Genomic DNA, 24,249 nt, shown 5'->3' on the forward strand with positions numbered 1-24,249 from the left:
CATTGAATAAAATCCAGATTGTAAAGTCTATTTCACAGGATTTTAATGGTTTTAATTCTCTGTGTTATGTTTGGGGGCAAAGATACAGATGATAATGTTTTAGGAAGAAAAGAAAAAAAACCCACATGGCATAACCCAGAGTAGCCAAACCTGTTCATATTTCCCTGGATATCAGTTTATGTTTAAACACGGCCTTTACATGGGAGATTTCCATAAATGAAAAATAAAGTGGGATCTTCCACTCCGCTAACCTGCTGTTAGTTTCTAGAGAGGCAGATGTGGTGTTGGGAGGAAGGTGTGCTGCACCCAGCAAGGAGCTGCAGCGTGCCAGGGTAGAGCTCAGGCACCATCCCTGCTCCCGAGGCGCAGGGCATCCGATAGCGTTGGCTGTCTTAAAGCCACTGGTGGGAATGGTCCTGCCAGCTGATGCGTGCAAGGGCTGGAGATCTGTTTCTTGACCTTTTCTAGGTGGTGAGTTGCTCCCAGGGCTTTGTGTCGCAGCTGTACCCTGCAACACCCCCTTAGTTCTGGGTACAGCCTCTCGTCGTGCAGCTGAGCAGCGTGCTGAGGGGAATGGAGCAGCAAGCCTCTCTGCCCAGCCCACCATCTACTCCCTTTTCTGGAGCCTTGTTCTGACGAGGCATCCATCAAAGTGGCAATTTTTATCAGCAACTTTCACTGTCAAGAATTAAGCTTTAGGGATAGAGGGAAGTCCCCCGAGACCCATGAACCTGCGAGTAGAGGACCACCGCTGAGCTTACCAAGTCTTTCACGTGCAGCCTGTCACAGAGCTCTTACATTACAGAGGCAGTACAAAAACAACAGGGATCTGCACAAATCAGACGATGCACGCAAGGAGGAGAATCAATTTGTTAACAGGCAAATTGGCTTTTTGTGACAGAGTGACAAAACTGTGGTTTAAAATGAGAGCATAAAAGTAGTGAGAGATTTTATAGGCAACGTGAAGAAAGCTGAGGTGATGTACACAAGAGCGGTGACAGATCCCCTGGACTGCATCTTCCTAGAGGAAGTTAAAAGGGTGCTGCCTCCAGCTCTCTCTCCACTCCTCTGCTGAAGGTTATGGCCCCAAGGCACAAGGGACCCTGTGGCTGCTCTGCATCTCTTCCAGCACAAAGTCAAGCAGCTTCACTTACCGCACGGCTAACTTAGGTGAGCCTGCAGGGAAGTGGAGTGGATGTGCTGAAATGACCCAGTCCTCATCTGAATTTTCTGGGCTGCAGGGGATAGCTGGAAGCAGCGAGCTTGTGTTAACCTTGTTTAACCCCAGTTAACCTTGAGAGAAGACTCTTGCCCACCTACAAAAGCCAGAGAGACCAAAGAACCCAGAAGAGCTGCCGCACTCTAATGCGGTGTAATTGTAAATGGTTTCCTCCACACAGCCTGCATCCCAAATTACCTTGCTGTGTTGAATATCATGTATTTTCTGTGAGTTACCAAGTGAATAGTGGCAGAGGGTGCAGGGCAACAGAGAAAACGTTGCCTTGGGTGAGGCAAACGGGAGAGCGGCAGCGCTGCTGGCAGGGTTGTGGGTGGCGGTGGAGCAGGGCTTCATATCTTACCTGGAGTGTCTTAGAGGATTTTCATACCAGAGGAGAGAGAAGGGAAGAGTGAAGGCCGTGAACCTCCCTAGGTCTGAGTCCTGGTGGCTGTTCAAGAGATACTGAAGAGGGAATTGAGGTGGGTGTTCAAAGGAGGTGCACGGGTCCGTTTACTTGCGCCTTGCTGTGTTGCCAGACTCCCATGCCATCCAGGTGCCATGCTCCAGGGCCCACAAAATTGAGAGGCTGGCAAAGGAGCCTGATTTCGAGCCCAGTGGGGCAGGGAATGGCTGGCATAAATGATAAGCAGCATCAGGAATGGAAATGTGGTGCTTCTGAGGAAAGCTGTGATTTTTCTTCAAAAAAAGGAAAGAGGTGTGTTGAGGGCATGGGAGGGATTCCCATTCCTACCGAGAGGACTTGATCCTGTGTATCACAACCCCCTCCCCAGTCCCTAAATTGCTTGAAATCATAAGGGGGCTGCCAGAAATCCTAACAAATTATTTGAGGCTAAGGAGTAAAATATTCCAATCAATAATGTCAAATGCTTCACTAAGATCTACAAGTCTCTTGCTCACCAGCTAATAAGAGATCATTAACTGCTCAGGGAGAATGGAAACGAAAACCCAACAGCAGACAATTAAAAATACTGGGCCAGTATTCTGCTTTGGTACAAGATGGTGAAACTTTGGGGTCACAGGGGCCGCGCTTTCTCTCATAACAGTTTTGTTAGGCTAATGGGTATTAATATGGCTCCTGATTCAGGAAAGCAATTGCTAATTGTGTGTGGTATCCTGTGACCTGAATGGAATTCGGTCCACAGTTAAAATTGAGTATATGCCAAAGAGCCCCACGGAACAGGGGCTGAGGACAGGGCAGGCTGGAGAGGTCCTACGAGGAGAAGAACTTGTATTGAAGGTAAAAAAGAAAGGTAGGGAGAAGGATATATCAGCTCCTTTAAGAAGCTCTGGAAAATGCTTCCCAGGAGGGGATTGTTAAGGTCAGATGTGAATACTGAGCAAAAAACCTTAGCAGACTTACCCCCGAACAGAAGGGAAGGAGTGCAGGAGGGCGGCTTGCTGCCATTGCACAGGGACCTGTGGTATCTCACAGCTGAGACAGGATAGGAAACAGGGTGTTCGATTTCTTGGTCCCAGTCTGCCATCAATTCCTTGTGTGTCCTCAGGCTGCTCAGCTCCTCTGGTGTTACAGTTTACCTCCTGCAAAATAGCTGTACTAAAACTTTATAGCTCTGGAGCCAGGCAATCCTTATTATTAGCAGAAAGCTCTCAACATGTGTGACCAAAGGTGCTGCCCGTTGCATGGGAGACAGGTCAGATACAAGACTGACAGATGCCAGTCAAGCCGCTCAGTGGTCACTGGAGAGCCCCCGGATGCTGTTTGTGTAAAACAGATTAAACTGGTACATGCAGGAGGAATGTGACAGAGCAAATGTGAGTCTGTACCGGGGCTGGAAAAGGGAGAGGTGGTTACTGGTGCCATTAGAGCCGCTGTTTGGGGTTTTGCTAGCATTAGGCTGGAATCATACCTTTTAATTTAGGTGGGCTTGTACATTTTAAGGTTCTGTGCTGCTTGTTAACTGCCTAATCCTGGGCCATTGTGGTCAACGAGGTCTTACCACTGATCCGAGTAAGGTCGAGCAGGGTTAAATCTGGCTCACTCTGCTCAAATTAGTAATGCAGTTGAAGCCAAAGGTTCGTTGGGATGATTGAACCGGGCGAGACTCTCTGTAGGGCCACTGGCAGAAGTGAAAAAAACTAATCAGGCTTTGGGAGAAATAGAGGATGCAGATACCACTGAAGTGCTGTAAGTCACAAACAGGGTAAGGGGGGGAGAGGAGCCCCAGGCTAGAGACCAAACCCGTTGCCAGCAGCTGGGATGGTAAGAGGATGCTCTCGGAAGTAGCCATGAGGATTTATATGAGGATATAGTCATGAGGATATATGTATATATGAGGATGTAGCCCTGATAGTAATGAGCTGCAACAGCTTAATTCCAGCAGAGTCAGGAGGTGACAATAATTAAAAGTGAAATCTTAGTCACAACAGTGAACATGAGAGAGCAAATGGCTGATTATTAACTAGATCAAAAACATTGAAACGGTTGAGCCTGGGCAAAAATCACGGTTTGTGAGGCCTGATGGACAAAGAAATCTGATTAAAGGCAAACAAAGCAAAGATGAAAAGAGAGGTGATGAGCTCTGTGATTCTGGACATTGCTTCAGCAATGCCATTACAGAGCAGGTAACAGCCAGCAGGAAACTGGAGGCTGTAGCAAGGGACTAGATGGTCTCTACGGGTCTGAAAGCCAGGACTCATTTGCTTGAGAAGCAGATCTAGCAAAACCTCATTTCTTGTGGATCTGCCTTTCAAAGCAGTTGTCAAAGGAGGACTCTCCGGTGACTAATGAAGGCTGAAGCAGCACAGTCATCTTTCTTTCTGTGGGCGCTGGAACAGGATCTTTATTCTCCCCAGCTGCCTGTTTTAAGAACTTCACAAACCTGATGCTCTCAGGAGTGTTCCCCCTGGCCAACAGATTGATCAGAGGTCACCAAAGCACCAAAAACCCCACACCTTGATTAGAAAGGGTTAGTTACTTTAGGAAACTGAGATAGAAAAAAATGGGAAGGGACAAATAGAGATAGAAAGATGATAGTGATGGAAGAAACCCTGAGGAACAAGCAAGCAGAGACATAAAGGGTAAGGAAGCAAGCAAGAAGAGAAGGAGAAATGTAACAGACTGGGAGTGGGACTGGGGCTGGCAATGGGATTACACTTGTCCCAGTGATGCCTACACAGTCACAGCAGTTCAGGGGCACCATTGCTTTGTCTCCCTGTCCTCGGATGGGTGCAGGGTGTTGCTGGAGCAGAATGGTAGGCAAGCAGTGCTTGCTGTCTGCACGGAGGAGGCCGAGGATTTGAAGGTGCCTTTCTGTCTTCCGCCGAGGTTGTGGATAGAGCTGTCTCCTGCTTGCTGCAAGGTCCTGAAGGTGCAGCAGAAGGCTCGATTCTCATCTCCCCTTCTCAATGTTTTTCTTCCTTATCCCCACAGCTGTCTTCTGCCCTGCTGTTCGATGCTGTGTATGCTGTGGTGACTGCCGTGCAGGAGCTGAACCGGAGCCAGGAGATCGGAGTGAAGCCCCTGTCCTGTGGGTCTGCCCAGATCTGGCAGCACGGCACCAGCCTGATGAACTACCTGAGAATGGTGAGAAGGGACTGAAGTTTGCTGGAGTGGTAGGAGCTAGTGCTCGTCACAGCCAGAAGCAAGAGACGTGTATGTACATGCTGGTGCTGGCACAGTTCTCAAGCACAGAGTGTGGATCTGTTTGAAGGTAGCAATGGGAATGAAAAGAGAGGAGATCTGAGGGCTGGTTTGTCACTGGCCTTGGAACGACATGAAACTCCGTTTTTCAGGCTTTGCTGCAGAAAAACTGGAATTCGGTGGGGTTTTTTTAAAGTATGAATGTTTCTAAGTGATTTGAGCTCTGTTTTGAGTGAACTTGAGTTGATATAAGCTCACGCACTACAGTTGTTTAGAGCTCAGTAGCAAGATGTGAGTTTCCTTGTGAAGGAGCTTAGGCTCCATTGAACCCCAAAGAGTGGTTGCTGGAACCGATCAAGCCTAGTTCTGGCACGAGAACAGACCCTGAAATTTCAGCGTGGTGAACTGGTTGGAGTTTGTCGATGTGATTCCTCAGAGCTGAGCTTGACCACGCAGAAGGAGCGTGTTTTCTGAGCCTGGGGTGCAACTGAAGTGTCATGAGACTTTTTTCTCCCCCAAAGGAAGGCTCAGCTGAACCTGAACCTTGTACCACTTTGGTCCATGCATGTGAACCCTGCTTTAAACCTCACCCTTAGTCAGAGACAACAAAATCCTTCAGGTTCCCTTGGCTCTGCTGCTAGGAGGCCTAGTAGCTTGCCCTGATGACTGAAGAGGTGCTCCAGCAGCAAGTGAGCAGTGGTTAATCTGCACAGTGAGGCTAGACACTCATCCTGGCTCCATTGCAACATGCTCTTGTGTTAAAACACCGGCTTAACGCTGTTGAAACAGCACGTAATGGTTTGTGGAGGAATCCCCAGCTAGTGATTCGGTGTGACACAGCAAAGAGCTCGTGCCTGCCACAGAGCAAAGAAATTTGGGAAACAAAGAAATTCATGTCAGCTGGAGCAAAGAAATTTGGGGAGCCCTGCACCTCACGTTGTTGATTCTCCTGCTCCCCTCCACATCTCTCTGCTAGCCTAGCCAGACTCCAAAAGCAATTTTCCCAGGGAGGTGGTGGAGTCCCCATCCCTGGAGGTATTTAAGAGTCGGGTTGACATAGCGCTGAGGGATATGGTGTAGTTGGGAACTGTCAGTGCTGGGTTGATGGTTGGACTGGATGATCTTCAAGGTCTTTTCCAACCTAGACGATTCTGTGATTCTGTAATTAGGATTGAGACACGAGGATTGCATCGCTGTACCTGCCGGGAGGGTGGATGGCTGGTGTGTGGGGCGAGCGGCCGTCACCCCCGGCTCTGCTGCGGGTGGTGGGGTCAGCCACCTCGATGGGCGCTGTAACTCATTCTCTCTTGGACAGGTAGAATTGGAAGGTCTCACCGGCCACATCGAATTCAACAGCAAAGGCCAGCGATCCAACTACGCCCTGAAGATCCTGCAGCACACGCGCAGTGGCTTCCGGCAGGTACGAGCAGCCACGCTGCCCTGGGGACGGTGCCCGGGGACGGTCTGTGTGTAGCCTGGCAAGGGCTTGGCTCAGGCTGCTGCTGCGGGGGCTGAGGGGGGCTGCAGACACCCCCCTTTGCAAGATTAGGTGTTCAACAAGCAACAGCACGGCGCGGATGTCACAGCAGCTCTCGCCGGGCCTGGGTTGGCAAACACACCGTGTTTCACTTCATCAAGAACGTGTCTCGAGATAATTTAGATTTGTCTTAACGTGTCAGGCCCCTGAGGTGGTGATGTTAGAGCCAATATCTGTCCTGTCACAGTAACCCCCCTATGCAGGAGATAATTCAGGGCATAAAGTGTGTGCCAGATACAAGCTCACGCTCGAGACACTTTTGTTCCGAAGCTTGTGGAGACACATGTACTCAAAATTATTTGGATGGGGAAAAATGGGAGAATTTCCCACGAAATGGGCAAAAAAGGGTACTATGAACCTCTCCCAACAGCTGCTTCTGGGAGGGAAAGCGAAGGGGGCAATCCTGTGTCAGGAGCACCCCAGCGTGGTGTGCAGGAGGGAGCACAAGGTAATTTACCTCTCGGGTTATGGTGCACGTTCGTCTGTAATGGGTTTGTTTAGCTCAGACTCTCATTTGCTTTTTGTCTCAGTGCTTGTAGATTCCTCCCAGCATTTGTCCTTTTTCTGCTTGTTACCCTCTTTCTGTCCAAGGGATATTTTCTGGCTTCAGCTAAGGTTAAGGATAACCGTGTGGGGCCACAGATGTCAAACTGGTAAGATTACGTGACACGAGCCCAAGGAATTAGGGTTTTACTGCTGAATCCAGACCTCATTCAGGAACAAAAAGGAAGACCCAGAAAAAGGGTTTTCATCTGTCTTATTTCCCTGCTGACAGCTCCACACCTGCCCTTTTCTCAGAGATTGCCACCTCTCCTAGGCACTGGCAGGGAACAAAAGCTGTTGTATCTTGCCCCACACCGACAGAGCATTTTGGCATTAGGAAATCTCCCCTGGTCTGGCAGCAGTGAATTTTAGCCTTGGCAAGGATGTTGCCTGCCAGTTCTTACCTGTCATATGACAGCTCAGCTTTGATGCTACCTTTAGCTGAGCGAGCGGGGGATCAGGATGGCATTTTCCCCACAGTAAGATCTCTCATAGCACCAATGCCCTTTTAATCATTTCCCAAACCCATCATACTCTGAGCAAAAGTGACAGATCTAAGCCCATCTGCATTAATAAGAGCATGCATTCAGCTGGAGCAAAGGCAGCAAATGCTATAAACCTCGCTGTGACAGCTATGTTTTTGATGTGTTTAAATGTGGCAAGGAGTTCACATTAAACACACAGGTCCTCTTGGAGCAGTGCTTCTCCCAGAGCTCCACAGAGAGCTCTGACTGCAGCCTAATGTGCCCTGAAACAAAAGTCTCAGCTCTTCTCCTCCACGAACCCAGTTTGACAGGAGAAAACCTTTTTTTGACCTGTTGCAACAGCTCGGTGAATAAGCAGCTTCGTGTTTCAGAGGTACCCGAGAAAGCTGCACTGGGACTAAGCTTTTCAAGTTTCCCATCAGAGCGCAGTGGTGAGAAATCACTTCCAGTCACTTCCAGGCTCAGTAACAAGGTGCTAGAAGGACGGGGCAGTCCCTCGGTGTGAGAGCCTGTGGTGGCTTCGAGCCCTCTCCTGTCAGAGACCCACCAGGGAGGAATTAGTCTTCATAAAACTGCTCCGTATGCCTGAGGCAGCCTTTCTGCAGCCCCCTCTCAGGGGTCTTGCCTGAGCTACAGCAATGCCCGGAGGGGTGTTAGGGCCCTTCACAGGCTGCAAGAGTTTGTAGTGATGTTCCTGGCTGGGAGGGGCATCCCGGGACAGAGCTGTGAAACCTGGGCAGGGTCCTGCCTGGTCCTGCCCTCCCCTCTGGTCACTGCAAAGGGAAGCCAAAGGCCACTCTGCTATTCAATAGATGGTTATTTTCTTCTCGCCAGCCCAGCTTCTTGTAGTAAAAATTACTAAATAAATCATTAGAAATCATTTAATTAAACCCACTGCGAGGGGACGGGGTAAGGAACAGACATCTACATCCTGGAGACAATCTTGTTCCCAGGGGTTATATTAACTGATTTGCTCAGGCTCTTGTTTGAAACCCTTCTATTCCCTCCTTAGTTTTAATCAAGCTCACCCTCTCTGACCATTTCTCTCTCTCCTTCTCTCTCTTTCTCTCTCGCCCTCGCTCTCCTTCCATCTATCAAAGCCGTTGGGACTTCCAGCTCATCAGCTTTCATAGAGAATCCACCGAATTTTGAAGCTGATCCAGTCAGCAAACAAATTAGAGGCACTTAGAGTTTCTAACTTGCTGTTGCTTTTGGGCAAGGAGAGGCAGGGCTTTTTGACATCCAATTTTTAATACATTTATGTAACACACCAAACGTGTCTTTTCCTGATTTAGCTTAACTTGTGGGAATTTTTCCCCAGCCATATGAGAGCTGCTCTCTGTTCATAGGATGTGCGATAAAGCACAGACTCATTAATGTGTTGGTGATCCATAGATCTGACAAGGACTGAGTTTGTAAATGTCATCTTTTTATTTTTCCCCTTTCTTTGCCCCTTTAAAAAACATTGCAGCACACCCCTCTGGTTTCAGCGTAGTGATTTGCAGTAAACCAAGAGCTGGAGTTTGGCAGCTTAACAGGAGAAGGGAATGAAGAGGGGCTGTGATTTATACGGCCCCGGGGAAGGCAGGCGTGCAGAGGAGAGGCAGGGGAAGCTGCTGTCGGGGCTGGAGCCCTGCCACGGGCACGTTGTTCCCAGCTCTGCCGGTGACCCTGTGCTCTCGCCCAGTCCTAGGTGTGGCCGATTAGTTGCAGTTTAGCTAAAGGCTCTGCTGGTGTCCTGAGACAGAGCAGTGGAAGTGATGGGGGTGTCTAATTGGTGCGTTGATGAGCTACAGATGAGTTACCAGCTGATAGCTCTGAGACCCTCCGCAATCCCTGCCACATCAAACCTTTTTAACTTAGAAGTGGCTAATCAGTCTCGACGGGACTTGTTCCTCTTTAGCTGTTACCCTCAGCAAGAGTTCAGGGACAGATCCTGCCAAGAGCTGGATGTCTTTTGCCCCCCAGGACCTGGCGAACTCGGTGTGTGCCACCATCAGGTCCTGCCTGAGCTGTGCCAGGTGTCAGTCACGTCATCTGAAGGGACGTCTGCGGAGGAAGGGGATCGCAGGGGTTGCTGCGTGGCCTCAGGGGTGGGTTGTGTGCGTGTCTCGTGGTTGTACAGGTTTTAATAGCTGGCGCTCTCTCTGTCTCGTGCTAACTTCTGTGGAGGAAGCTTTTGCCCACTTGCCTTGCTGGCATCAGTCCTGCAGTAGTGTCCTTCAGGAGTGCCAGCCCTGTGGCCGACCTGTGCAGCGTCCTCTGAGGGATTACCTTCATTTGTTTGTTTTATTCCCTTTTCCCACCCCAGACACCCCCAAATTCCCTCCCCTCTGGGCCAATGAAGGCGCCATGTATCAAGTACCTACTTAATTGTATCTCCTCCTGGCACAGCGTCTTTCCCATTAGGGCCAGCAAGGCTCTCCAAACACGCACATGATGAGAGATAATAGCATTTTGCACTCCCTCCTTTTCGGGGGGACACAGAGGAAGGGGAGGTGACGAATGCAAGCTGTAGGACAGTGCTTGCTAATCAGAGCCCAGAAGGTATCCAGCGTTGCCGTGGCGGTCCCCTGCCTGTTTTAAGACACCTCTATTCAGAGCTGACTTAAACTTAATTTTTAGTTGGGGACTGGGGGTGGTAAGTACCTGTGGTGCCTCTGAAGCTTATAGAGGGGTCTTGCTATGTCATCGCTCCCTGCCACCAGCTGCCATTCAGGCCTGCGGGGCACTGGGTTGAAGACTTCATTAAAATCATTAGCTTCAGCGGTATTTTGTCATCTCACACCACAAAGAGCTTGAAAGCCCAGGCATCGTTAACGTGTCTGAACAGAGGAGCTGAAGGACCGGAGGAGCGAGCTGGGAATGTCCCACTTGCATCAGGATTTACTACGGAGATGAGAAATCTATAAGTGTCACTGATCCAAATAACGCCTTTTGCAGAGCAGCTAATTTGAGGGACCTTGCGTGCCTGTGGGGATGGAGCAGTGTCACAAGCAACAGCACTCCCTTGCTTATTGCAGGCTCGAGGCTCTTGGGGCTGGTTTGCACTGAAGCGGTGTGTTTGCTCCCTGCATGTAACACGGACATACAACACACAGACCTCCTGCCCCGAGGTGCTTGCAGGCGTTGGGCGGAGCGGGGTTGGCTCTCCATAGAGCAGAGGCAGAGGGCTGAGCACGGGGAGGCACCGGGAAGGGCAGCGAGGACGCCGCGGGGGTCTGCAGTGCGACCACACAGCCTGGGGACACAGAGGGAGCTTTCTTCATCCAGGCCACGGGGTGTTACCTGTCACCAGGTCATATAATCCCTCTCACAAAGGTATCGAGCTCCAGTCTGCAACCAGGTGGTTGTGTTGTCCTCACTGCTCTTCTGGGAGAGGTATGCCATCACTTTGGCTCTGCTGATCTTAGAAACCCTCTTCTAATTTTCAGCCTGTTTATTTCTGGCTGGTTTATATCTATTTATTTTTGTGCCAACGCTATCATTTTAGCTTCAAAAGCTGTTCTACCTCTTTGCTATAGACCTCCTCCACCTGGTGTATTTATACAGACCAATCATATCTGTTACTAAAAAATCCCGAGTCCTAGAAACTCTTAAGTCCTAGTCCAGAGCCTTAACAACAGGTTCGTCTTATCCATGTCTGTGTAGAGCATTTGATTGTTTTCTACCACATTTTGCAGATGAATGTTTCCTGTTTTTCAGAGGCTCTTTATATGTAGATAGAGATGATTAAAATCACCTTGACATCCATCTTGCAAGAGAGGGAGAGATCTGACAGTCCCAGACAGCTTCTGACACATTACACTTCAGAAAGAATGAACAGCATGAGGAGTCAATTAGTGGCTTTATCATACTGCAAGGGGGACAGTGGTGAGCTGAAACCAGCCGGGATGGGGTGGAAGTATCCCAGCACATGGGAGGTGTTTGGCTTTGGTGCTGTGTTAAAAGCAAGGTCAAACCCACTGCGCTGTCAGAGGAGGAGGCAGTCAATTAGTCTCAGTATGCCAGCAGGGGAGGGACAAATTTGAGAACAGTGAGGGCTGTTAAAATTAAAGTTAATCTGTCACTAATCTCTGCTTGTGAAATCTGGGAGAAAAAAAATTAGGCAATGTTTATGACTGATCACTCGCTCAGAGAGGCAATTGCTGCAGAGGGTCTGTTGTTTAGCAATCACAGCAAGAGGCAAGCACCTTTGTGCAGAGATGGGGAATAGAGCCGGGATAAATCCATCCCGCCGCACCGATGCAGACCCTGCGCAGGCTGGTTAAAGCTGCGCTTCAAGGACTCCCTGTCCATGAAGTACATGGTAAATCTCCCAATCTGGGGCTGCTCCCAGAGATGAGTCCTGCACTAGAGTGTCATCGTGATGCTCCGAGCATGATGGTAGTTAAGCTGGAACAAGCAGTCAAGAGAACAGGATGCCCAAGATCTGCTTCCAGCCTGCTCGGAGACTCCGTCACTGTGCCTCCATCTCCCCATCCGTCAGGTGAGGCCAATAACCCTCCAGTGCCTCTCCTGTTGGTGGGGGCCTCCGAGGGTTAATGCTTCCAACACATTCAGAGGTCCTTGCCATGACAGGTGCTTTTAGCAGTGTTATTAATGTTGGCGAAGGGGCTGGGCTGACAGCTCGGAGGAATAATCTCTGTTGTGTTATCTGCAGAGTAAACAAGCCCCCCCCAGGGACTCAGCTGGCTCTGCCTGTGCTGCTGCATCCCGGTGCCTCGACTCCAGCCGGGGAGGAGAGCAGACATGCACGTTTGCTTTCCCTGCCTGCCTTCCTTCTGCAGAGCTGTTGAGTGTCAGCGGTCCTGTTTGCACTTCCCCCTGCTCCTTGGGCCTAGAGATGAGGGGACTGGATGTGGAGCTCCTCACAGACAGCCACTTTTGTAATGCCTTGTCAGTCGCTTGGGCCAGATTTGCACCGACAGCCAGGAGGAGAAAGGACTTGGCCCTTTCTTCGGCGTTCGGAGCGATTCAGTCTGCTGACTGCGTAGCAGCATGGCTGCAGTTTCAGGTTGCGTTTGGCTCGGATGCACGAGCTGGGAAGTGACTCTGAAGTCCTCGAGCCATCAGTCATGCCAGTGGCAAAGCACTGCCAAGAAAAGTGACTGAGTGCATGGAGTCAATCCTGGGGCGGTGTAAATCAGCGTGCCTCCCATTCATTTCCATGGCGGTGCACCCGCCTGGCCCGTAGCTCTGTGTCGCCTTCCACCCACCTCTTTGAACATAATAAGATTACTCTTTGACGGAAGAGAAATCAATTTGTTCCTACCACCCTGACAACCGTGGCACAGCAAAAGGATAACCTGCCTCAGACCGGCAGCGCCTGAGACGGCTCGTGCCAGCGAGAGGGAACCGGGAATGGATTTGCACTGGCACCATGGCTACGGAGGAGCCGTGAAGACACCCCTGCATGTTGGGGTCACCTGCAGCAGCTCGCTTCAGTGGTGTCAGAGGACTTAAGCTGTGGCCAGCAATCCAGCATGCAGAGGGCTGGGACCTGACAGGGCAGAGAGGCTTTGCAGGAGAAAGAGGAGAGAGAAGGGGTCTCAGAGGGAGCTGGCCTCCCTCAGCCCCCCATCTGTCCATGAGAAAAAACAGAAGCTCTTTTAGGGAGCATAAGAGAGAGATAGCCTAATTTGCATGCTCTGAAAGAGCTGCTGGAGGTGCTGATCTCCCTGCCCAGAGCTCTGAGGGAGGGAGATTAGGCTCTTCAAGTTAAAATTAGGTTTTGTTGAATATTCCTCCCCCTGGCTGAAGGCAGCGGCTGGTTGTGTTGCGTCACAGCTGAGTCACGACGTCCTCCCAAGCGCTGGGAGACTGTCCTCCCCACCACCGGTGGTGGGAATTAGGTTTGCTGCAGCGACACTGATGCTTGGATGGGTGAATTAGGCTGTCCATGGAGCTGTTGGGTGGGATGAGCCTGAATCAAAGGGGTTTGGAGGTACTTAATCATAGTAGTTGGCATCCGTTATAGCAGATAGAGGGGATGAGTCACGGTGCGGCACCGCTGAGAACGTGGCTTCGTTTCACCACCTGGCACCAAGGTGGAGCTGCTGGTCAGGGCTGGAAGGCATCTGCCCCACGTCAGCACTGCTGCTCCAGGATTGCCACGGAAGTTGTGATGCTGTCATACTCCCTGTGAGGTGGCATTTTCCTCGAGGAGCTCACAGTGCCTATACAATGACAGTGACGCTCGCAGGAGGACAGCAGGAGGTTTTGCTTGCTTTCAGGCAGGTGAAACTTTTGCTCATAGTTACAGAGACAGCATAAGGCAGGATAGGAGTTGAAGGCAGGAACCTCACCTCCCCATTTCCAGGTTTTCACTGTGAAACCATGAGACTTCAGCACTTCCTGAAGTTCTTCCAAGTAGTGTCTGTAACACACGGCACCCGTGTGAAGAGCTCAGCGACATCAAGCCTAGGCGTAGCGCTGACCCCACAGTGCGTGCTGGTGGTTGGGTCTCACTGGGGGATGGCACAGCCGAGCCAAACCCCGGCAGCCTCCCGTGAAGCGCCTCTGTCCCCTGTCCCCTTTAGGAGCTGACCTCCAGAGAACTGAGGAGGTGAAGTGGTCAGCCAAAATGCACCAGGTTGAGAGCGATGACCGAGTCTTCATCCTGCGGCCGTGACCTAGCTGCCATGCCTCAGCGTGAGGGATGGCAGACGGTCCCAGCCACACGAGCTTGTTGGTTGGGGATGCTGGGTAAGATGGACCCATCTTGGTGGCATCTGGGGACAAGGCAGAAGGGCTGCTTGGCTGCTGCAAGCCCCAGGTAGCTGCCCACCGCACGGCTTTCTCCTGGTGCGGGGCTTTGCTGTGGCCGCAGGGAGGATGCGAGGGAAGGCAGCGCCCGCCGTGAGCAAGGACAGGTTTTTGACGTTGTCGTGCAGGCAGGGCTGTGCCGGAGCCGTGCACCAGCAGGTTAATCTCTCTGCCGGCCTGTTGTGGGGGTGCGTTGTAAAGGTAATGGAGCATTCATAAACACCTCTTCCAGGGCCAGCTTGATGGTTGTCAGTCACTGGAGCCATATGGTGGGTGCATACAGTAATTTGCCCCGTAAATTCCCTTATTGTGCTGTTTATCTCTGCAGATCGGCCACTGGCACGTTTCTGAAGGACTCAGCATGGACAACAGGATCTTCTCCTCCAACATATCAGACAGTCTGTTCAACACCACACTCATTGTCACCACCATCCTGGTAAGTGAGGGGGTCACCTACAGTTCCCATTAGCTCTTCACCAGCCCAACGCTTAGGGGTGTCAATCAGCTACAATAATATTCCCTTTTCCCACCCCCCTCAGCCCCCAGCATGCAGCATTGCACACTGATTTCATAAAGAACAGACGATCAAATCTCTAATTACAGCACTGAGGACAATTCATGACAGTGTAATTAAACTCAAGTTGATGTTTCGTATGGAAATGATATTTGATGAGTTCAGAAGCAGCTGGGGAGAGGGCTGGGATGGGGATAAGTTGCCATTTTACATTCATCTCTGAATGATGTTCCTGTTTTGTGTGCAGCTGGTAAGTTGGAAGGGACAGTTGTCCCTTCTACCCATAAAATTACTGAAATTGGCCAAGATGGGTACAACTTTTATGAACCAAGACTTCACATCTAGAGGCACCACTGTCCTTATTCAACAAATTCCCCTTCCGGGTGTTGCCTGTCCCATGATCTTTTTTCCAGTGCCTCTACTCCTTCCTTAAAGACACTTAAAATCCTGAAGAACTCTGGGCACTGTTTCCTCATGTCCCACAAAGTTTGCTGAAAAGGGGGACAAACTGGAGAAGCGGTTATATGCCAAGGGAGGCTGGGATCTGTATGTCCTGCCATAACTCAGAGCAGTCACTGGGCTGCTCTGGCATATGCCAGTTGGAAACAGACCCCTAAACATGATGACATGCGTCATGTCCTAAACTGGCATGAATCTGCTGCACCTCCAGCACATCCCTGGCACAGCAGGGGCTGGGGAATAGCAGTGTAGATACAGCTCTGCTAGCTTTACACCACCTGGCTTCCCAAGCGATCAAACCAGCTTTCCGTATCTCTTATACCCTGGTCGAGAGGGATATATCAGGATGGGAGGTTGGCCTGGGAGCCCCTTACATGAACTTCTGCCGTGCTGGCGCTGCCAGGGAGCCCCCTGCCCTCTGTGCGCCGTGCTGGTGGGACGCCTCGGCTAAGATGGGAATGACAGCTGCCCAGTTTCAATGCAGGAAAACCCTTACTTAATGCTGAAGTGGAACCATCAGGAACTGGAAGGCAACGACCGGTACGAGGGTTTCTGCGTGGACATGCTGAAGGAGCTGGCAGAGATCCTGCGGTTCAACTATAAGATCCACCTCGTTGGGGATGGTGTGTATGGAGTCCCCGAGGCAAACGGCACGTGGACAGGGATGGTCGGGGAGCTGATTGCTCGGGTAAGTGAGTTAGCTGCTCTTTTTAACTGTGCTCTAGTGGGACTTGACAATGAAAAGCCCTGATGCTTTATTAAGTGCTCCAGGATGATAAGGATGGATGGGGCTTTTAGTCCATTTGTGAGACTTTGACCAGAGGATCTCCGTTTAATGTGTTCTCCCAGTGGCAAATATATTTGTTTGTGATGGCGTGCGAAGTAGTCGGAGCGGGAGTCAGGGCCCCTGGGTGCTCTCAGGGGTGCTTGCTTTGGAAGGGAGGCCTGGACTCCAGGGTCCCTCTGTAAGAGCTCGATACAGAATGGATTATTCTTTTTTCCCAGTGGAAAAATTAATGAAAACTTGAAACAGGAAAGTATGCAGGGGTTGGTAGAAGCTGAAGAAAACTTACAAAAACACACTGTTTGGGAGGGAAGCGCGTACGAATCGCATTTCTACCCAGAAAAGTTTTGGCAGATTCATTTCAACTCCTCAACTTAGAGTATTGTTTTTGGAGAAGACTATTTTTTGTTAGCTTGAAGCGTGTGGACTGAGATCTTTTCACAGCTCTGCTTTGCGGTATCGCTGCACGGCAGCTAGACTGAAAGCTGAATGCGTTTGCTGGGTTTGACAACAATTCCACGCACATGTGTGCTCAGTCAGCCTGTACCTCCCTCCCTGCTCTTTGTTTTCCTCCGCAGCTAAAGGTAGTCCTTCCCCAGGGATCATGAAGCTTAAACACAGTTCATGAAATGCTCTGAGATCCTTAGTAAAATAGGCTTAGCCAAAGCTAACATTAAGATTGATGTTATTTAAACCAGTACTTCCTCGCTCACCGATTTCTACCCTGCCTTGTTATTACTGAAGTGTCTGCGAGAACCCAGTGACAGTTTCTCAGCTGGTGGCAAATCTGCAGTGAGGTGTATTTATGATAATCCACACTACCGTGTGAGTGGAGCCCCTGAGCCACCCCATCATTATCCTCACAGCAGTGGTGCATCCTTCTGTAAAGCAGAGGAACGAGGGCCCGAATCTGTCCCCTGTGGCTCCGGGCAGCGGTCTGGGGCTCCTGCAGCAGCTTTCCTCCTGGCTGCGGGAGACAAGCGAGCATCTCTAGAAGATGCCCACCAGCATCTGTCTGCTTCATCCCCAGAGGGCGGAGGGGCTCTGGTTGATGCTCATCCTACCTTAGGAGTGTCAACTGAGTGTCTAAAGTCAGGGACAACTCCAGGTCTAAAAGACTTGCTGAGGGTCAGGGACAGGGCACGGTATGGGCTGGAGATCCCTCCTGAACCAACGCCCTGGCTCCTGGCTCACCCCTCACCAGCGGAGCGATCGATCTTGATGCCAGCTGAGATCCCACCTCCGTCTGCTTCTTATAAAGAGCCTTCTGTAGGGTTGTTTGCAAATGCTCTGGGCTATTGGCATAGTTTTTATACATGTCTCTCTCTGTGTATATATATACACACACACACACACACACAATTACAGTTCTGCAACATTTCTTTTGGGAGGCAAGAAGGAAGGTGCAGAGAGCAGCATGTGATCTGTGCAAACAAAGGAAGGCAACAGCCATCAAATTTTTGGCCTACTAACCTTGGCAGTTCCTCTCCATTAAATGGGAGCTTCTGGAGGGTTGTTTTTCTTTAGTGGTAAGTGTTTTAACTTCATCTTCACATAGAAACCATTTGTTTCTTCTGCAGCTTGAGCCTTATTTAGGAGGATTTTTACTTCTGCTTCAGCAGGGCAGAGCTGGCAAAGCCTGTATGAGGCTAAATCAAAAAATGGAGAAGAGAAAAAGCTTTCTCTGCTTTGTTCTTCCCAGGCCCTTTAGAGTCTTTATAATGGTTTCAGCGAGTTTTTGATCAGTCCCAGGGACTGGCACTTTGGATCAGGTCAGCCAGGGCAGAGCTGCCCGTGTGCCTGCTGTTGTGTTTATTCAGGGCTGCTTGGGACATTGCTTTTGGAGGTCATTTCACCACCCAAGGGGTTCCTCTCCTTCCTTGACAGACAGTCCCCAAGGGGCTTTGTCCTCAGTTCCGGCCCCTTGTTCATCCCTTATCCCACTTCAGGACCTCTTGAAGCAGAAGAGCCAGCAGATCCTATGTTGGACGCACACATTCCTCTTTCAGTGGATTTATCCCTTGGGCACTTTTCTCCATGCAGCCTTTAGCACAGAGAGGGGCATCAGTTGGGACACAAACTTCCCCAATCCTACATGAAATAAAAGCTCTGCACCTGTCTCTTTGTGCAGTGCTGTGTTATTGTAGGAAAGTGATTCCTCCTTGACCCTGATCAGCTGTCAGAAAGCAAGGTTGGACTCATGTGCAGTTAGTGTGCAGGACCAGAAGGTCAGAAAATTATCCAGCTCCATGCAATACCTTTCCAGGTTTGTTTTTTTTTTTTCCCTCTGTAATCCGCCTGTGGTACTGCATCTCCTCAGCAACTATAGGCTATGTGGGAAAAGTGTTTCATTGTATTGCTTCTAAATTAACCAGCTATTGATTTATCCTTAAGTGCTGAAAATTCTATTACAGCTAATTGTGCACTATGATATGATTGAGAAGGATGCTATATAAACATAAATTTGTTGACCCGAATTCACCAGTACATATTTATGGACCTGCTCACAAAACTAATCAAGAGCTAAGGAAGAGGGGGACCAGGATGGCTTGGGAGATTAGTGGGAGAGCTGCAGAGATGCTTGTGTCTAGGTCAGCAGTTCTGACTCGTCATCAGAGCAGGAAACCCGTACACTTTGTGATCAGCCGATGGAGATTTGGCTTGGGAGAAATCGCTTGGAAGGACTCGAGCCCATTCTTTAGTCAAAGATGTCACAAACTCAGAAAACGCTGAGCTAATTGGTCCCTCTGTGCGTACGGGGCAGGGAGGCTGAACACCCTGCTCGTTCCTTGAGTGAGCAGGGGAGTAAAGCCGCGCTCCAGCCGGGGCAGATTTCCCCTATTAGCCTGGCTGGCTCTGGCACCAACAACTGCAGTCTCCAGCAGTTCAGCTGACACCGTACACGTGTGCTATCCGTAACAAGCAACCAAGTGGGAACAGCAAATCTTCCCATCTCTTATTTTTTGGCATCAGAGCCTTAGGGGACAATAGGGCTGGAAGAATTACGTCTTGCTCCTTCCCGCTACAGTATAGTCTCTGGCTCAGAGTCCCTGATGGTTGTTTGGTCTTCCCATTCTCTCTCTCCCCAGCACATCCTTGAGCTGAAAGGAATTCGCTAGTCTATACAAGCCAACGAATGTATTTTCACAGCAACGTGACAGCCTTCTCCCTGTTCCTCCACGCCTGCATTTGCTGCCTTGGTAGCGTAGTGCCGTGGCGGCTGTGCTCAGTGCCTGTACATCGGCTCACAGCAAGCCATTGGCGCTCAGCTCCCTTGCTCCTCCCTGAGGAGATGGGCTTGTGCCTGAGAGATCCCTCAGCAACAGTTTCTGAATTTACCCATCTCGGGAATGCCCCAGGAGAATAGAGCTGAGCTAACAGGAGATGGTGTGGTTTGGTTTTGCCAGGAAGCTGCTTTGGCAGGAATCCGATGCTGCAGTTTTGCTAAAAGACTTCCCAGAAACCTCCCTCTGATGCAGCTGGGATCTGGCTGGGTACCAGCGCTAGGGGAGGGTCCCCTCCGCAGAGGACATGTCCCGCTCACCTGCGGCAGGGTGCAGGGGACGGGGAGGACAAAGCAGCCCTGGCAGGAGCACACTTCGTGCAGATTGGCTGTGTGTTTTGTGCAGCCTGTGTCAGCTACCCAGGCTTCCTTCAGCATTGTTGAAATAACATATCCCATTTGGTGATGGTAACACAGCAGATCTGTGAGTGTTTCCAGGGCAGGCGTCTTTGGGCGAGGCTGGTGCTGCTGTAGAAGGTGCTTTAGGGTGCATGGAGTGAGGAGGGGGTGACTGGGGACAGCAAGCTCCTGCTCTCTCCTTCTCCTCAGGATCGGTTGGGGAGTGAGATATTGTGGAATAACGCTAGACCTTTGGCGTCTGTGTCAGTCGTTTGAATCTGGCTGTGATCAGTGGTGATCAAAGCTCTTTTTAAAGTGAGGGCAATGACGATCTCTGTCTCATGTAAGGGTCTGGCCTCAAGAGCAGCAACACTAAGAACCGAAAGAACCTTAAAGCTTTGGGGTGATGGTTTTTACAGCTTCCTTGCTGATGGCCAGGTGCTGCTTTACAATCAGAGGCCCTCTCCCTTCAACTGCTCCAAAGATGGGGAATGGCAGGAAGAGGAAAGGAGGGGGAAGATATTTCAAAATTGGCAGAGTCCCACTCTCCACTCAGCAGTGGGTGTTGGTGTTCAGTGAGAAAAGCTGTGCGTGGGTGAAGGGATAGAGGGGGAGTCTGTTTGCATGCGATTGCACTGGCAAATGTGACATGGGGGGGCTCGAGAGGGTGGGAAGTAGGGGGGAGTGGGGAAGTGAGGAGGCGTGAGTTGTTGAGCAAACACAGCAAAGGTATGGGCAGAGGGGTTTGCATCACGCTGCTGATTTTGCCAAAATCACACACAAGATGGTGGGTGTGGTGTGAGCTGCTTAGGTCTTGCTGCTGTTCCCTGCAGGCTTAGGGTCCCTGTTCCTGGTGCTTCACCTGAACTGGCTTCTGCCATGGGCATGATGAACACCTGGCACAGACTTCTTCTTCCCACCCCTAGAGGTAGTCCAGATGAAGATGGGTGAAGGCAGACTTGGGGCTAACATCTGCACTGATTGCTGGTCATCCCATCCCTGACTGTGGCTTAAATGGAGGGCTGCAGCCTCCAGGGTTTTCAGGCTGTCACTTTTCATATGGCAGAATTCATGCATGTCCTTAAAAAAACCCCCAAAACTGGTTTTGAGTGACCCTCATCTGGCCCTGCTTTTAAATGCAAGAATATGCATCCAAGCGCACAACCTGGCTGCCACTCACTCCATCAGGAGGAGCTGCACAACCCAAAATAGCTCCTGTCAGATCAGATGGGCAGCTGGAGCAGAAGCAATCAGTACATTGATCCAGCGGCTGAGATGTACCTGTGGTGCCGTAGGACAGATCTGGAGATGCAGGGAGACTGCTCTGTCATTGCTGCGGTGGTGTGGGAGCCACAGCCCGAGTGAGCAGGCTGCACCCAAACTGCCATGCAGTGGCTGCTGCTTGGTTTGCAGAGGTGCACCAAATAGCTCTGGAGATCACCCAGTCCAAGCCCTGGGCAAAGTGGGGTCGCCTCCAGCCGCGTGCTCAGTACCACACCTGGACAGGTTTCCAGCGGGACAGGCATCTGCAGCAGCAGTGCTAATGCTGACGGGTCTGCAGTGGGGTAAGGGCTGGCGGTCAGGTGGGTCCTGAAGGTTGAACACTGATTTCAGCTTTCTAGAAGACCCTCTAAGCGTGGGGGCAGGGTGAGAAATAGCTTTCCCTGGCCTTGGCCATGCTGTCACTGCTCTGTGGGCAGTGCTGGTGAGACAGTGCTCTCATGTGCACCCAGGGGATGTAGCATCCAAGGTGTTCTTCGAGTCAGGGACTGCTGCTGCTGGAGGAAATCCCAGCCTCGTGCTCCCAGAGCTGTCCTTCAGGCTCATCTTCCCTGTGTTTGACACAGAGACAGCCCAAAGCCTTACACCACTTGGACTTTCTCGCTGTGTTTTGTTTCAGTAGCTTTGCAGGAGGTTGTGGATCGGAGCAGGGCCGGTGTCCTGGCCGGTACCCCACACCGTGGGAGGCTTTGGCGGGATCCTCTCGCCCGGGCTGACGTCAGGCCCCATTCATCACCATTAGCGCCGAGATGAGCCTTGTCAGCATCTGCAGCGAGGAGGCGGCCGCCTCCTCCGGACTGGCAGTCCCTGCAATTTGCTTCTTAAGGCTGCTTAATTGTTGTTCCTCTTCAGGAGCCCGGCTCAGCCCCCGTGTTTAACATCCTTTCCAGTGGCAGCATGAGCCTGTCTGCTAATGCAGGCAGATCCTACGGTTAATGCCAGGTATGGTGGTGGCAGCTCATGCTTTTATCTCAGACACCAGCCCACCTGGGCTTCCTCTCGCCTAACAAGAGTTTGGCCTTGTTTAAGCAGTGTTTTGTTAAAAAAAGTGTCTGTCTCTACTCCCAAAATGCTCTCGGTCTTTTTCTAAGCCTATTTCACGCTGACATTTATAGCTGCAACTGTGCTGGAAGGATGAAAATCAAGCAGTGTTTGCCCCCTCTTTCCCCCATCCTCTGCCTCCTGTTTTCCCTTTCCTCAGGGCCCAGCTGCAGACAGAGTGCAGAAGCGCAAACCAAAATCCATTTCTTCCCCAGTGCGTTGTTTAGCCTATAAAATGCCAACTCCTACCCGTGTTCGGGGGGGGGAGGGCTGGAGAGTGCTCAGGTTTGCAGAGCTCCTCTGTAACTAAGATACGCTGACCTCAGTGAATCACAAGAAGTTTTGTGAACATCAGGAAGCAAAGTCGGAAGCATGAAATGGATGATATTCAGGCGGAGAATATATTGCATGCCATTCCCAGATCAAAGTTTATTGCTGTCAGAAACTAGCTCTTCACTTGCATGACTTGGGAGCCTGCAGAGAGAGAGAGGGAGAGTCTTTGGCAGAGCACAGCCCCTGCTAAAGCCACGAGGAGCCGAGTCTCTGCTGCAGGGAGCTCTGACACAGGAGAACGCAGATGTGCATGGGCACAGGCCGGAGCAGGATGTGAGCTACGGCAGCTCGGATGCAGGCAAAACTCCTGAAAGGCCAAAAGTTGACCAGGGAGGGAATGGGGGGAAGGAAATCAACTCTGACGGAATGGTTGGACCCTCCGGAGACAAGAGGAGGGACCTGGGCACAAAACCTGTGTGTCCGGGGAAGGCAGCTCTGCTGTGCCAAGTTTCTGCTCCTCAGGTAAAGGGAGGGGGATGGATTTGCATTATACTTTGCATAGGAAAGAGCAGTTTTCAAGATGTTGCAGCCTACATGATCTGGAAGGGTCCCAAAGGACGATAGTTGGGGGAATAACCGGAGTGCACAAAGTTCCCTGATGGCACCCAGGTCCCACCCCTGAGAAGGTGGGGGCAGGCGAGGGGTGGTGACTTGGCTGGGTAAACCTGGGGACTGCACCACCCCTCTCAGCAGTGCCTTTGTATTGGCCCCTGGGTGGGAATGGAAATGTCCTTAGAGCTTTTCCCTGAAACACCTTTGATGAAGCATATTTACCATCTATTTAGTCTACAACTTCGCTGGTAGAATTATATTCAGTTTGGAGAACTGGGAGAAGAAATCCGTTGTTAGAGGGGCTTTGCTGGGAGAGCTCTCCCCAAGGACAATAGTACCTGCAAACCCTTTTAAGTATAGACAAGAGAGGTTTAGGAAGCTTTTGGCTTTTCTTGTGGATAAAAATTCCTCCCATGCCATGTTCCACAGATGAACTGATCCCCTCTTAGTAATCTGCTGGTGTTTACACAGGGTTCCACTGCTCACACACCATGTTGTGATTATTGGTGCCTTTTAAAGACCCTGTGGGTAAATGTCTGGCTAGGCAGAAATTCTCTCTGGCTTATAATTCATTCCAGCCTGAACGTCCTAGAAATCTGTAATAGCTGCTTGGAAACATTTAAAAAATCTGGTACTGGGCTTGTCCAATAAAGCAGTCCTGCATGGACTGTGAAATATCACCTTCTCCGTGACCCCCCTTCCTGGGCTGTCTTGCAGATCCCCTTGCCTTGCTATTCCCTTTCCTCTGTCCTGCGGGCTCCAGCAGTGCTGCCCTTCCCTCTTGCAGCTCCAGCCTTCCACTGGCCCTTCCTGCCTGCCTGCCTTTAAGTGGGCACGTCTGCTGGGGGCAGAGCGGGGGGAAAGACCCCTCGGCAAAGCTCTGCCAGGAGGTGATTAGTCCCCTTTCTCTTAAGGCAAATGATGCAAGAGTAGCAGGCTCAGAGAGCATGGTAAGAGTGATGCACCCACAAATGTGGTGCATTCAACTAGTGCACGGATACAGGAAGATAAACTCCATATTTTACTGGGTCTTCGGGCCTGGTGGTGCCTTGGCTTCTGCACAGACCTTATAAAACTTAGGGACAACAAGTACAAATAGTTTTTCTTTTCTGCCCCTTCTCTTTTTCTACTGGCATAATCATCATCTTGCAACGCAGATGAACAAATGTGTAAGGGAATGGAGGAGGTTTCATTTTTACAGAAAGCAATTACAAGCATTAAAAGAGCTATAGTAATAAAAATAATATTTAAAATTCAAATCCCTTATCTATATTACAAGAGTATTACCATTGGAAGAAATTATTTTTATTTTTTCCCCCTAATCTCATTTGCTTTGCAAGTCAATCTAGAAATTTTTATACCAGTCCTCTGAATTTTTTTGGAGACTGATCTGCAATGGGAAGAATGGTCTGGAGCACACGAGTGTGTTAAACTTTGGTGTGTGTTTGAGCAGGGCTTATGTGAAACCCAGCGGGGAGCAGGATAACGG

General features: G+C 50.5%; 1 protein-coding gene across 1 annotated transcript in view; it reads left to right on the forward strand.

Moving 5' to 3' along the window:
* GRIK4 (glutamate ionotropic receptor kainate type subunit 4) overlaps window positions 1-24,249 on the forward strand; it is a 210,056-nt gene that overhangs the window by 165,688 nt on the left and 20,119 nt on the right. The window contains 4 exon segments of the mRNA XM_074850982.1: window positions 4,632-4,784; window positions 6,157-6,261; window positions 14,503-14,610; window positions 15,632-15,835. Coding sequence (XP_074707083.1) covers window positions 4,632-4,784; window positions 6,157-6,261; window positions 14,503-14,610; window positions 15,632-15,835 — 570 coding nt within the window.

The sequence above is a fragment of the Strix uralensis genome, chromosome 26 (genome assembly GCF_047716275.1).
Source record: "Strix uralensis isolate ZFMK-TIS-50842 chromosome 26, bStrUra1, whole genome shotgun sequence".
NCBI lineage: Eukaryota > Metazoa > Chordata > Aves > Strigiformes > Strigidae > Strix > Strix uralensis.